The sequence below is a fragment of the Mercenaria mercenaria genome, chromosome 7 (genome assembly GCF_021730395.1).
Source record: "Mercenaria mercenaria strain notata chromosome 7, MADL_Memer_1, whole genome shotgun sequence".
NCBI lineage: Eukaryota > Metazoa > Mollusca > Bivalvia > Venerida > Veneridae > Mercenaria > Mercenaria mercenaria.
In genome coordinates, this window is record NC_069367.1 from 75,246,185 (window position 1) to 75,260,854 (window position 14,670).

General features: G+C 36.6%; 1 protein-coding gene across 5 annotated transcripts in view; it reads right to left on the reverse strand.

The window, feature by feature from the left end:
- Positions 1 to 14,670, reverse strand: part of LOC123553899 (uncharacterized) — a 57,772-nt gene that overhangs the window by 36,762 nt on the left and 6,340 nt on the right. For 3 of the 5 annotated variants that reach the window (XM_045343635.2, XM_045343631.2, XM_045343633.2), the window contains exon 2: positions 6,102 to 6,285. In XM_045343635.2, coding sequence (XP_045199570.2) covers positions 6,102 to 6,139 — 38 coding nt within the window. In that variant the 5' untranslated portion in view covers positions 6,140 to 6,285. Of the gene's footprint in view, positions 1 to 6,101; positions 6,286 to 9,682; positions 9,821 to 10,414; positions 10,786 to 14,670 lie in introns of those variants that run through there. The other 2 variants (XM_045343632.2, XM_045343634.2) reach the window with 2 other exon arrangements.

The window sequence follows — 14,670 nt, forward strand, 5'->3', positions numbered from 1 at the left end:
TTCAAGGGCCGTAACTCCAAAATGCCTGGACTGATTTGGCTAGTTATCGAACTTGGCTGAGGTCTCATGTTCAAACACATTTTGTTCAAGTTTGGTGAAGATTGGATGAGAAATGTTCAAATTAGAGTGCGGACAAGAGTAAAAAGGCCGATTTTTGGTAATTCAAGGGCCATAACTCCAAGACGCCTGGACCGATTTGGCTAGTTATCGAACTTGGTCGAGGTCTTATGGTCAAACCCATTTTGTTTAAGTTTGGTGAAAATCGGATGAGAAATGTTCCACTTAGAGTGCGGACAAACTTTGTGACAGACAGACAGACACACACACAGACTGGAGTAAATCAATATATGTCTCCCACACCACTGTGTGGTGGGAGACATAAAAATCCGATGTCTCCTCCATGCTTCCGTAGGTTAGGGAGGAGATGGCATCTGAAAACCTTTTTCTATTTTTAGCTCTGTTAGTCATGTTTTTAATAAACAAGAATATAAATATTTTTTTTCATAAATGGTCACCTTAAAATTATTTCAAAACCAGTCTAACAGTATTAAGAGGGTCACTCAAAACATCCCTGTGAAAGTATTTCAAAACAAGAGCTGTCCGTAAGACAGCGCGCTCGACTTTTCTCAGTGCTTGACTCTGAATTTGCCAGTAAAAAAAAACAAGAGGGCCATGATGGCCCTATATCGCTCACCTGTTATCATTGCACTTGAGGACAAGAAGGTCCTCAGAAAAAATATCTAAGTCCAAAGAACAGTAACAACAAAGGGAAGAAATCTAACCAAAAAGAAAAAAAAATCTTACAAGGTACAGATATGTCAAAATACACCTAAAAATTGGAGGTACCATCCATGTTGTACCACAGAAAAGTGGTTTTTCCCTACGGCCAATAACAAAAAAGTTACTAAAAATAAGCTATTTATAGTAAAGTAAAAGGGAAGTAATTGAAATTTTTTTTTATTGTAAGTGAACAAAAAAAGGATCTGCCGAATAAATCTGTTGACATAAATGAAATTTCAGATCAGTATCTTCATTAGTTACGGAGATATACCCATTTTAATTTGAAATAAAGGGAGGTAATTTGACATAAAATCAGTCCATAGTTATCTACCATGATTGGCTCAGTCCAATAATGACAATAATGAAACTTCAAATAAGTCCTATAAGTACTTACTGATATAAATCGATTTTGATTACAATCAGGGGAGGTAATCAGATATAAAATAACTCTGAACCTACGCTTGTATCTGATTTGTCATGGAATCCAAGAATTATTGTTGTTGAAGTTATTTTGGAAGTTTGTATCAAATAAAACCATAAATGAAGTCTCTATATGGCTGCAAAAGCCAAAATAGCCAATTTTGGACCTTTAAGGGGCCATAACTCTGGAACCTATAAAGAACTCTGACCAGTTCAAGAAAGGAACCAAGATCTTGTGGTGATACAAGTTGTGTACAAGTTTGGTTAAAATCGAATCATAAATGAAGCTGCTATTGTGCAGACAAGGTCAAAATAGCTAATTTTGGCCCTTTCAGGGGCCATAACTTTGGAACCCATTATGGGATCTGGCCGGTTCAACTAAGGACTCAAGATCTTATCAGGGCCCACACTGGGCTGAAAAAAGTTGGAGCCACCTTTTTTCTCGGGAACGGTAGGAAGGGTGCTGGAGAGGTTTCCCTTCCCGCGGCGCGTTGAAAATTTTTGTTACTTCCCATAAGCAAATGGTGATATTCTAGCTATATAGGGGGACTTTTGAATGAAAGTGGGTATACCTCTTAAGCAAGTTTTGTATTTTAAAATGTTGTTGGATGTTTGAAGCAACCTGTCTGAAATATTTTTCCATTACAGCTTCTTTTTGTTGTGGGCCTACTATGTAAATGCATGGCCCGGGGGCTGTGTTTTTGGTGCTCTGTGCTTCCGAGAAATCTACCCTGATACAGGATTACATTTCAAATCCATTCCTAACTTTTAAAGACATTCAAAAAACTTGGCAAACACCTTTACTAATTACTTACTAAGATCACAGACACGGGTCCAGTTGATTTTTTTTTTTTTTTTTTTTTTTTTTGGATTAATATAAAAAAACAACCTTTTTTCACACAAATATGCTTTCTATATGTTAGTCAAATGAAAAAAAAAATGATGACAAAAATCCGGTCACAGTGTCGTGTATGATGTTGTGACCGGATTTTTTGTCATCATTTTTTTTCTCATTTGACCAACATATAAAAAGTATATTTGTGTGAAAAAAAAGGATTTTTATATTAAACAAAAAATACACTGGACCCGTGCCTGTGACTAAGATACTGACGGTGGCGACAACGTTAAAAACTTCATCAAACCATTCATTATTTTGCCGATTTGTTTATTAATTATTTGATCCATGGAAATTAAAGGCATCAGTCATTTAATCTGCCGTAATGACAACAAAACAAAAAGATTATTTTAACCCGATAATCGGTTGCTAATTGATTGCAAATTGCATCTTTTCGGGTGTCAAGATGTTTATTACACAGTGTTATATGTAAAGTAAACGCAGACTGGGTAGTACTATCCCGAAATAAGTTAATTTTATAAGGTAAAGTTATTGGAACCAGTCAACTGTTTTTTTTACATTCTCGGAGGTTACGATTTAGAACGTCTGAAACAAAATGGCGGTCCAAATTACGAACATTTTTTTTCATTTTCGCCACTCGCGACGACAGCGTGGGCCCTGATCTTATGGTGACACAAGTTTTGTGCAAGTTTGATTAAATTCAAATCATAAATGAAGTTGCTATTGTGCAGACAAGGTAAAAATAGCTAATTCTGGCCCTTTCAGGGGCCATAACTCTGGAACCCATAATGGAATCTCGCCAGTTTAAGAAAGGAACCAAGATCTTATGGTGATACAAGTTGTGTGCCAGTTTGATAAAAATCAAATCATAAATAAAGCTGCTATTGTGCAGACAAGGTCATAATAGCTAATTTTGGCCCTTTCAGGGGCCATAACTCTTGAACCCATAGTGGGATCTGGCCAGTTCAAGAAAGGAACTGAGATCTTATGGTGATACAAGTTGTGTGCCAGTTTGGTAAAAATCAAATCATAAATAAAGCTGCTGTTGTGCAGACAAGGTCAAAATAGCTAATTTTGGTCCTTTCAGGGGCCATAACTCTGGAACCCATAGTGGGATCTGGCCAGTTCAAGAAAGGAACCGCGATCTTATGGTGATACAAGTTGTGTGCCAGTTTGGTAAAAATCAAATCATAAATAAAGCTGCTATCGTGCAGGGGCCATAACTCTGGAACCCATAGTGGGATCTGGCCAGTTCAAGAAAGGAACCGAGATCTTATGGTGATACAAGTTGTGTGCAAGTTTGGTTAAAATAAAATCATAAACGAAACCACTATCGTGCAGACACGGAATTGTTGACGCACACACGCATTGACGGATGCACAGACGACGGACGACGGACGAAGGGTGATCACAAAAGCTCACCTTGTCACTATGTGACAGATGAGCTAAAAATCCAAGTTAAAAAGGGGCATAACTCTGTTAAAATTCAAATTATAGTTATGAGAATTGTGTCTCCTGGTGTAGACTTTGATAGTAAATAACTATTTTGAGTTTCAAGTCAAAAGCTTTAATAGTAACAGAGATATTTGACTTTATCAAAAAATTTAACAAAAAAATCTAAGTTAAAAGGGGCATAATTCTGTCAAAATTCAAACCAGAGTTATGGGGATTGTTTATCAAAAACTTTAACTAACAAGGCAGTCTGAAAGACAGCTAAATCCCCCGCCACTGCTATAGATAGTGAAAGGGTAAACCTTTGATTTTAGCTGTGACCTTGACCTTGAACTGACATGGCTGACTCATGAATTCTGCACAACATCTGGATGAGGTGATCATTTGATCAAAGTTTCATGAAAATCCTTCAAGGGGTTTAGGAGATACAGAGATGAAACCTTTGACCTCCAGTTGTGACCTTGACCTTGAGTTGACATGGCTGACTCATGAGTTCTTGATGAGGTGATCATTTGACCCAAGTTTGATGAAAATCCTTCAAGGGGTTAAGGAGATACAGAGTGGACACCAAATGGAAGGCTCAAACCTTCGACCCTTAGTTGTGACCTTGACCTTGAGCTGGCATGGTTGACTCATAATTTCTGCACATCGTTCTGATGAGGTAATCATTTGACCCAAGTTTTATAAAATTCCTTCAAGGGGTTTAGGAGATATAGAGCGGACACGAAATGGAAGGCTCAAACCTTTGACCTTCAGTTGTGACCTTGACCTTGAGCCGACATGGCTGACTCATAAGTTCTGCACATCGCCTTGATGAGGTGATCGTTTGACCCAAGTTTGATGAAAATCCTTCAAGGGGTTTAGGAGATATAGAGCGGACACAAAATGGAAGGCTCAAACCTTTGACCCTAAGTTGTGACCTTGACCTTGAGCCGGCATGACTGACTCATGGGTTCTGCACATCGTCTTGATGAGGTGATCATTTGACCCAGGTTTTATAAAATTCCTTCAAGGGGTTTAAGAGATATAGAGCGGACACAAAATGGAAGGCTCAAACCTTTGATCTTGAGTTGTGACCTTGACCTTGAGCCGGCATGGCTGACTCATGGGTTCTGCACATCGTCTTGATGAGGTGATCATTTGACCCAAGTTTTATAAAATTCCTTCAAGGGGTTTAGGAGATATAGAGCGGACACAAAATGGCAGGCTCAAACCTTTGACCTTGAGTTGTGACCATGACCTTGAACCGACAACGCTGATTCATGGGTTCTGCACATCGTCTTGATGAGGTGATCATTTGACCCAAGTTTCATGAAAATCCTTCAAGGGGTTTAGGAGATATGGACCGGACACGATTTTGTTACGGACGGAAGGACGGACGGAAGGACGGACGCAGACCATTCCTATAATCCCTCCGCCACGGCGGGGGATTAAAAATTCTACGTTAAAAAGGGGCATAATTCTGTCAACATTCAAATCAGAGTTATGGGGATTGTTTCTCCTGGTGTAGACTTTGATAGTAAATAACTAATTTAAGTTTCAAGTCAATAGCTTTGATAGTAACAGAGATATTTTACTTTATCAAAAACTTTAACCAATGGCAATGCTGACGCCGGGGCGAGTGCAATAGCTCTACATTTTCTTCGAAAAGTCGAGCTAATTAGGCCTTAAGTTTCTGACAGGAAGACTTTTAAGTTTCATACAGCATACATACAGGGAAAACTGGTCACAATAAGAAGATATTTTTTTCTTTGGATGAACAGAATAATCTGAACTGTCTTGGGAGGGTCACCCAAGAAACATAAACGGGACCAATGGCTTTCAAGTTTTCTTTCGAAATGTTTCGGTTTTTAGCTTTTAATAAAATGGAATAGTATGAACTTTCTTTGTAAAAGGTTATTAAAGGAATATTTGAATAATTATCTTTAAATTAGGTAGTCAATGAGCCATATCATTCAAACAATAAACAAAACTTGGCTTGGCAGAGATAAGTTTGATGGAATTCAAACCAGTGGTATAGGAGAAGTAGCACAGTTCAAAGAATACGAGAAACCATGGGTCATGGTTGCTGCAAATCTTTTAATCAGATCATGAAGATAATATGCGCAATTATGCTTGTGAGGTTTAGTAAAGTTTAACCTAAATGTATACAGGAAGTAGTGTAAACACTGTAAAATATGATAAATCAATAAAACTCTAATAAACTGACTACACTAACTTGCAGCCATGATTTTGAAGAATCAGAATCAAACTGAACAATCTTGGTAGCAGGATACTCTTGGATTATTTGTGTGAAACTATGTTTAAAAGTAGGCTAGCAGTTTTTGACAAGAAGATTCTTTTAAGTTTCCAATATATACATACTGGGAAGAATGACCATACCCCTTGGCAACCATGTTATTTGACAAATCATAATAATTTAAACAGTTTTACTAGAGGTTCATCCAAGGAACATTTCAAAGATTTGATTTGACCATTTTTTCTATTTTTGCATGTTGTGCTCTGGTGAACTTAAACGGCTTGATTCCATGGTCCAAACATTAGATACAAATCAATCAAAATACTCCTCAAGAAACTGAGTAGTGAGACTTACCACTGATCTATATGATGGAATATTTCCATGTCTTCCATCTTGTCCTAGACTTTTGGCTTAAATCTGACTCAAATCGTCTGTGGTGCTCAATGGATTTGTGGCTTGGCAAAATTTAGCTGTATTGCTCCAATTGACAGTGTATTTAAGTGGCTGTTTGGTTGTATGGCTCAGACTGGCAAATTATCTGAAAGCAGAAATACAGAAAATATTATTTTACAAAGAAAAAAAAATCTGCCTTACCCAAATTTGTTTTCTTAAATGTTGTTACAAATGGCCAATAATTACCATGCACTTGTTTACCTCATTCTGACATTTTCTTCCAGGAAATACCAAGAAGCTTGGATTAAGATATAACATGTACTAAACAAAACCCCACTTCCTCTTCACTTGATTGTATGTTTTAAATGTATTTTTCAGCGAATGCCGTTATAAGAACGAATTTGTGACCTTGACTGACCCATGCCACGTAACTTCAGTTTGCAAATCAAACTACTTGATAACTTCACTTTTTTATAGGTGTGACATCATTGTCCAAAGATTCATGAATAGCGAATATGCATTTGTTAAAGCAGGATCAGATGGCCTATTTTACGGGCCGCTATATAGCTAAAAATAAACAAGAGCTGTCTCCATAGGATGACATATGCCCCCGATGGCACTTTGAATGAGTAGTTATGGCCGATGTTAGAGTTTAGGACCTTTGACCTACGGAGCTGGGTCTTGCGCGCGACACGTCGTCTTACTGTACCACACATTCATGCGTAGTTATTTTAAAATCTATGCATGAATGACAAAGATATGGACCGGACACGCCCATCAATGCACTATCATGAAAAATGACCTTTAACGTCTAAGTGTGACCTTGACCTTTGAGCTACAGACCTGGGTCTTGCGTGCGACACGTCGTCTTACTGTGGTAGACATTCATGCCAAGTTATTTGAAAATCCATCCATGGTTGACAAAGATATGGACCGGACACGCCCATCAATGCACTATCCTTTAATGTCTAAGTGTGACCTTGACCTTTGAGCTACGGACCTAGGTCTTGCGCGCGACACGTCGTCTTACTGTGGTACACATTCATGCCAAGTTATTTGAAAATCCATCCATCGATGACAAAGATATGGACCGGACACGCCCATCAATGCACTATCCTTTAATGTCTAAGTGTGACCTTGACCTTTGAGCTACGGACCTGGGTCTTGCGCGTGACACGTCGCCTTACTGTGGTACACATTCATGCCAAGTTATTTGAAAATCCATCCATCGATGACAAAGATATGGACCGGACATGCCCATCAATGCACTATCCTTTAATGTCTAAGTGTGACCTTGACCTTTGAGCTACGGACCTGGGTCTTGCGCGCGACACGTCGTCTTACTGTGGTACACATTCATGCCAAGTTATTTGAAAATCCATCCATCGATGACAAAGATATGGACCGGACACGAAAATTGCGGACAGACTGACAGACTGACAGACCGACACAGACGGTTCAAAAACTATATGCCTCCCTTCGGGGGCATAAAAATCCTTTGATTTTTTCTCATGTATTGATAATTCTCATCAAATTTGATTTGTAGCATCTTTATTAGGCCCGCAGCCAACTTTGTTCAGTTGGGACATTTGACCCCTTTTAGGGGCTGCTAGTACTAAAACTAGAAATGCCTTTAGACAGCGTCTCATGAACCTCTTCTCATGAACCGCTTGATGAATCATCATCAAACTACTGCTGTAATTATACGTTTAAGGATAAACGAAACAAAATTGCAACCCTACCAAACCTTTGTGAAAAATTAAAAGAGAACCATTTAAATTGTAAAAGTGCAGTGTTTAGTTTTGCAATTTGAAAAATGTTAGATGAAAATTTCATAAACTTCTTTCCTTATTACAATTCGCCAACCATCTTTTTTAAAGATATTTCTTGTTTCACATTCACTTTAGACAGTAATAGTGTGAATGTTGCTGAGTCTTCAAACATACCAGGGACAGCATGAAGGTGTCATTTCTTGATCAGAAAATGACTACATGGACCACATCAGCACAATTATGTCTCACTTCCTTTGAGTAACTTGAACTTTTTACAAATAATTCATAGTTATGGCTTTGAGGACCAGAAGAAACTTTCACCTCTGGAGTCAACAGACACCTATACCACTGAGCCATGATCTAAGCCCTAAACTTTTGATTTTATTTCCTAGACAAGAGTGCCAGACTGTCACAAATTCGCCCGTCATCGAACTGGGCCTAATTCAAGGGGCATAATCCAAGAGTGTCTGGGGCGATCTGGGTGGTTATCTTACTTGGCCGAGATATTATGCCCACAAATATTGTCAGCAAGTTTGGTGAAGATTGGATGAAAACTGTTTGACTTAGAGAACGGACAAGGCTAAATTCGCTGTTTTTAAAGTAATTCAAGGGCTATAATCCAAGAGTGCCTGGGGCGATTTGTCTGGTTATCGAACTTGGCCGAGATATTATGCCCAAAAACATTGTCAGCAAGTTTGGTAAAGATCGGATGAAAACTCTCTTCGACTTAGAGAGCGGACAAGGCTAAATTCGCAGATTTCCAGTAATTCCGCCGCCACGCATGTTAACATACTACGCCCTGCTCTTTCAGAGACGGGTGTATAACGGGCTTATAAAAAAATCATCAAAATTGTGTTTGTCTCACAATGCAGCTAGGTTACAATGCAGGTTAGCTACAGAGCCTGAGAGGTTGTCTAACTGAATGCAGATCTTTTTTTAGCCACATCACAGGAATCATTTAATATAATTATTATATTACAGTACAATCGCGATCCTACGAAAAGTCAAGGGACAGCCCGATTTTTTCGTAATATCGCATTTTCGTTCGAGCGTAGCATAGGAAATTTCGCTATACAACACCTTAATATCTAAACGTCGTAACTCGTGATATTTTTACATGTGATTTGCGTATCGGAGTACATGTATACCAATTTTATATGTACATCGGGGTTTACTACAAATCTTACTTGAATCTAAACTTAGATGGTATGTAGAATGTAGAACGGGTTGTTTTTTTCTTCACTTTCAATTCACTGTACATAAAACATATACAGGGTACATTGTTGCACGAGAAAAAAAATCGCAGTGATTCCTTGAGACGTATAAGCAAGTGTGTCTTGTATGCCATCCGATCGGACAGTTATAGGAGAATAACTAACTAACCCTACAGCATATGTGTTTTGAATTTAATTACTAAGTTTTCACACTTTAATCACTGTTTACACCCAGCTAAATGACAGTGACACTTTCCACTCTAAAGCATTTTCACGCCGTTATGGAAGGTGTGAAAACTTAGACGATACATTCGTAAAATCGCAACTAAAACCATTTGAAAACAGACTTGAAGGGGATCACAATACGTTCGTAGGAGCGCATTTTTCGTAAAATTGCATTTTCGTAAAACCGCGACTTTTGTTACCTAGAAATAAGAAGGAAAGCAGCCGGGACCACAGCACCTTTTCGTAGTATACCGGTATTTCGTTAAATTGCGATTCATAGCATCGCGAATGCACTGTATATATTTTTTCCTTATCAGGTGCTGTTATTTACCTTAAATTAAAGATATCTCTTTGCAACACAGTTAGACACACTGTCATGTAGATGAGTAATCCTTTCACAAAAGCTCAAAGGATTTTTTCTTGTTTTCTTAAATTATATTTATTCTTACTGGTTTCTTTTTAACTAAATTGTACTGCATTTTTCTATTTTGTGAAAAAAATTGTTCAACTGCCTATGACCATGTAATATCAAATGTCCTCATTTCAAGACAATGAATCATACTGGTACTAGAAAGTTAATTGAATACACACATACACACATGCGGGGAAGTTAGTACTCCTACACATAATTTAAACAACAGCATGTTTATATTATCATTTGATTGTTATGGTTCTCATGCATTGTTGAACTTATAGAAGTTAAGTGCGTACTGCAATGTTATACAAAAATATTTTCCGTATTGAAACATTTTAATGAAGAAAACTCATAATTATCAAACATGTTATCGTTTGAGTTATTGTGCGGGATTTATACTGTTCTATCATGTAAAAAGAATGACTGTTAGTTTGAAAATTACTGACATGTTTACCACTTTTAACCTTTACCCTGCTAATTTCTAAAATGAACTGATCCATCATTTCATTCAGACGGTACCACTTATCAATCAAAGGGGTGTTCACTGAAAATTTACTGACTGAATAGTGAACAGTGCAGACCAAGATCAGCCTACATGCACACATTAGAACAACCATTTATTAAGCACTATCAAAAGACAAATATTACCTTGTCCCTGACTACAACACAACAATTAACACATTAATCTGTCACACTTGATCTTCTTCCAAATGGCAATAAGTCAAATATACAGCTTTAACACAATCTCTTCAAAATTAGTAAAATATTAATGTTATTAAATAACTTTTTTAATCCTCTTTTCAAATAACACTAATTTCTGACACAGAATTTATTGCTGAATTCTCAACAAAAGTGATTATGCGTTTTTCAATAAAATGCATTACATATCATTTTTCATTTAGGATTCTGATTGGCTGACACAAATCATGCCACAGATGCTAAATTAAACGCTTCCTCATACGCACTAAACAATAATAGTAAAGTTCAAGTGGTATTACAAGGCTGTAACTGATACTACGAAATACATGTCTGTTACAAGAAAAAAGTCATTTGAAACAGAAAGACTTCATTTGAGTGTATTTTTCAGTTAAATAATATCTAATAACTACGCAGTAAAAACTCAAGGATCGACTTTCAAATGAAATGCTTCTTCTCTTTGTAGCTTTATTCTTTTTACAGACTCGTCATTTTAAATTTGTTTTGTGTACAAAATGAGTAATAAGCTACGATAGTATAAAACTGAATGGGAAAATTTACAAATATTTTTTGCATTGTAAAATACTGACTTTTTTCACCTTAAGTAGTGTAAAAGGGGAAATGACATATGCTTGTTTGGACAAGTTTTTTCTCCCAAATATTTTCTGTAAAACAACAAGAGCTTCTTTCTATCAAAATTAGAACAGCACTGCATCCAGACAATTGAGAAGAGTCAGACATCAGGCAATTTACAACTTTTCACAGAAACAGTAAATGAAAATGTTTTAACAAGATAAACATGATGGTCCTGGATTGTTAGGCCTAAAAAAAAATTCTTTGTTTCAGGTAACATGCTCAAAAAAATTAGGGTGGGTAGGTCGGAATTTTTTTTTTTTTTTGGAATTTTTTTTTATTAAGGGAGACTTTTCTGAAAATATTTTTTTGTCAAAAAATGATTACAAATAAGGGGGTTATGCCTTTGGAGCATCAGTAAGTGGATTTCTAACATCACTGGCCATGTTTAAAGCATAAAAAGTGCAGTTTTGCATCTTTTTGTTAAAAAGTTGAAAAAAATATTCTCCAAGGCCATAAAAACATTTAGGGTCAGTCCAAAAATTTAGGGTAGGTCGGGATACCGGAAACAAACAATTTTTTTTTACGCCTTAGCCAGAATTTCACAGCTCAATTACCTGGAAATCACCTACCTCAGAGTAGCAGATACTTTTGTGTAATTTTTACAGAAATAACTGCCTTCCTTATACTGAAATCTGGCCAGACATTCCAGAAGAATTTCAAAGTTTCTGAGATATAAGTTGTATTGAAATGAAAATTGATGGATAAAGGCATGAATATTTCAAATATGTTTTTAAAGTATACAACTTGATCACAAATAAACTGATGTATTAAATTATCAAACTTACCAAAGAATCTCAACACGTGCCAAAGACTGCTTAAGAAACAGGAGATGAAATGTTTAACAAGAACACATTCTGGATTCTGGAAGGGGTTGGAGAGGGTCATTTTTCAATAATTTACTGTCTTTTTCTTCATCATATTTCATGTTTATGCTGTACAGTATGTTAATATGTTATACTTGTCGAAGGTAAATAAATGGGGTCACCCTATATGGGGGCCTTAAAATAAAATTGAAAACAAGAAATATGGACATTCCACGAAAAACCAGATTTTCAAACTTTGCATCAAGACAACAGGTTTTGTTTAAAAAGGGTCTTATTCTATTACTACATATTTGACTGCATGCAATCATGCCATTCAAAAGTACAGATATAACAAACGTTGATGTGTCATTGCTATATGTAATTCCTGACTTATGTCATTAGTATTATCTTGACCCTATGGCTGAGTAAGGTCCAAACCAGGAGTTGAACTGTGACCTGTTCATTCAACATTATAAAAGGTACACTAGACCAATGCTTTAGCCCACTGCACCATAGTATGCAGATTAATCAAATTATTCCGTGGAAACAATTTCCTATTTTTAGTAACAGCTTGACCTGAGTGACTCCTAAATATGTTCCCAACCTCTGTCTTTGATAAAAGCTACCTACACACAAAGTTTGCTGACAACAGGTGTACCAAAACTGAAGATATTGAGCATGAACCATTTTTCCATTTTTAGGTCCACAGCAGAAAAGATCTCTCCAGCCCAACACTGAGCCATACAGGAACTTTCAAACTCAGCAGATAAATCAAGTTACCTCATTCCAAACTGAAATTACTGAGCAGAAACCATTTTTCTATTTTGAGATAAGCAACCTTGACACTGACAAAAGTGACTCCAATATAAGTATATAGTGGTACAAACTTATTGACATAAGATTTTTGCAAGATATTCTTATAAATAGGCAAAAATATTGTGCAGAAGGTATCCCGGCACAACCAGTTTCCAACCACTTAACAAGTTTTCTGTCCAGTTTTGTTCACATACAAGTCCAAATCTTCTTCATAAGTGCTATAAAACATACCATTTAAGTTTCAAGTTTAGTACTGGATCCCTGGCATGATCTGTAATTTTGAAAGTCGTCAGTTACAGGAAGTCATGCTGGAAATTCACAACCTAAATCCGACCATGTGTGGTATTTTCGCTCCAACAAAAAGAAACCGCACAACATTTTTACTGCATTTTCATTTCACCATGGCAAACATAGAACATTCACAAATCAAGTGTAGTAACAAACATCAAAACCAACATAGCAGATCGATATACTGCAGGTACACTTGCCTGAATTGGCAGCTTGATTACAGGTGGTACCGGTAAAGTAAATGGCAGACAAAAGTTAGTGCATTATCTAAAGAACAATATCATGCAGGGTTGAGCCTAATTATTTTATAAAATAATTAATTAATTACAATTATTCAGGACAAGTAATTAATTATAATTAATTTTCATCAAATGCCTTAAAATTTCCACTGGTATCTTTCGGTTCGGCAAAATAAAACGTTTCAATGCAGCCAAGTTCATGGTGTGCCTAAGCAAACAAGACTAATAATGCGTTTCCTACAAGTTGGCCTCTGTACTATATGAGGTGACACTACTGTATTCACTCAGAAATCACTTTTCAGTTATATAAAATCATTTTATATTGGTAAACAGTACTACACAAAAACAAAAACTTGTTTCCCTGTTATTTTTTCAATAGATTAAACAAGAGGGCCATAATGGCCCTAAATCGCTCACCAGAGTTGATCTGGCCTACTGGCCTAGTTTTTGATCCCAAATAACCCAGTTTCGAAATTAACCTAAAGATCATCAAGACAAACATTCTGACCAAGTTTCATATAGATTGAGTCAAAACTGAGTGTTCACAAGATTTTCCTTTGATCTGGCCTACTGACCTAGTTTTTGACCCCACATGACCCAGTTTCGAACTTGACCTAGAGATCATCAAGAATAACATTCTGACCAAGTTTCATAAAGATTGGGTCACAAATGTGGCCTCTAGAGTGTTCACAAGGAAAATGTTGATGAATGACGCACGGCGGACGCGGGACAATGACCGGTCACAATAGCTCACCTTGAGCACTTTGTGCTCTGGTGAGCTAAAAAAAGGTAAGAGCGAAATTACTATCAGATACTGTTACATTATTTTATCAATACAATATTTTCTAAAGAAAAATAATGAAATGACAGCTTTTGTGTAGCAACCACAATTAAAGTTATTACAGACCAGAAATACACCTTAAAGCTGTAAGTGATGGAAGAATACAAAAGGTGTTGACACCTTATTTAGAGCACAATAGGTATAAACTATGACTGCTTTACAGTGTGAAACTTCACCTGTGCACTAACAGATGAGGCACAATAATTAAGAATAAATAGAGTTAATGGACAACTATTGGTCAAATACTTTAATTGACTTTTGTCTCAATTATTAATTACTTTCAATTATTTCAAATTTGTTTATTAATCATAATTATAATTAGGCACAAGCCTGATATCATGTGCTCAGTAACTCCAGAGAACCAAGGTGTCACATCTGCTACATTGATAGCTGTCACAGATGACAAAGTATTACATTACTGTTGACCCTACGAATATTAAAAATTCTCAGAAAATGAAGAAAGCTGGTGCAAGGACAGGCATCAGTAGTAAGTAGTAAGATCATTATAAGCGTTTATCTCTTTAAATCCTCACGTGTAATTCCATTATGAATAAATGCACGGCTACTAAACGCTAGCGCCACCAC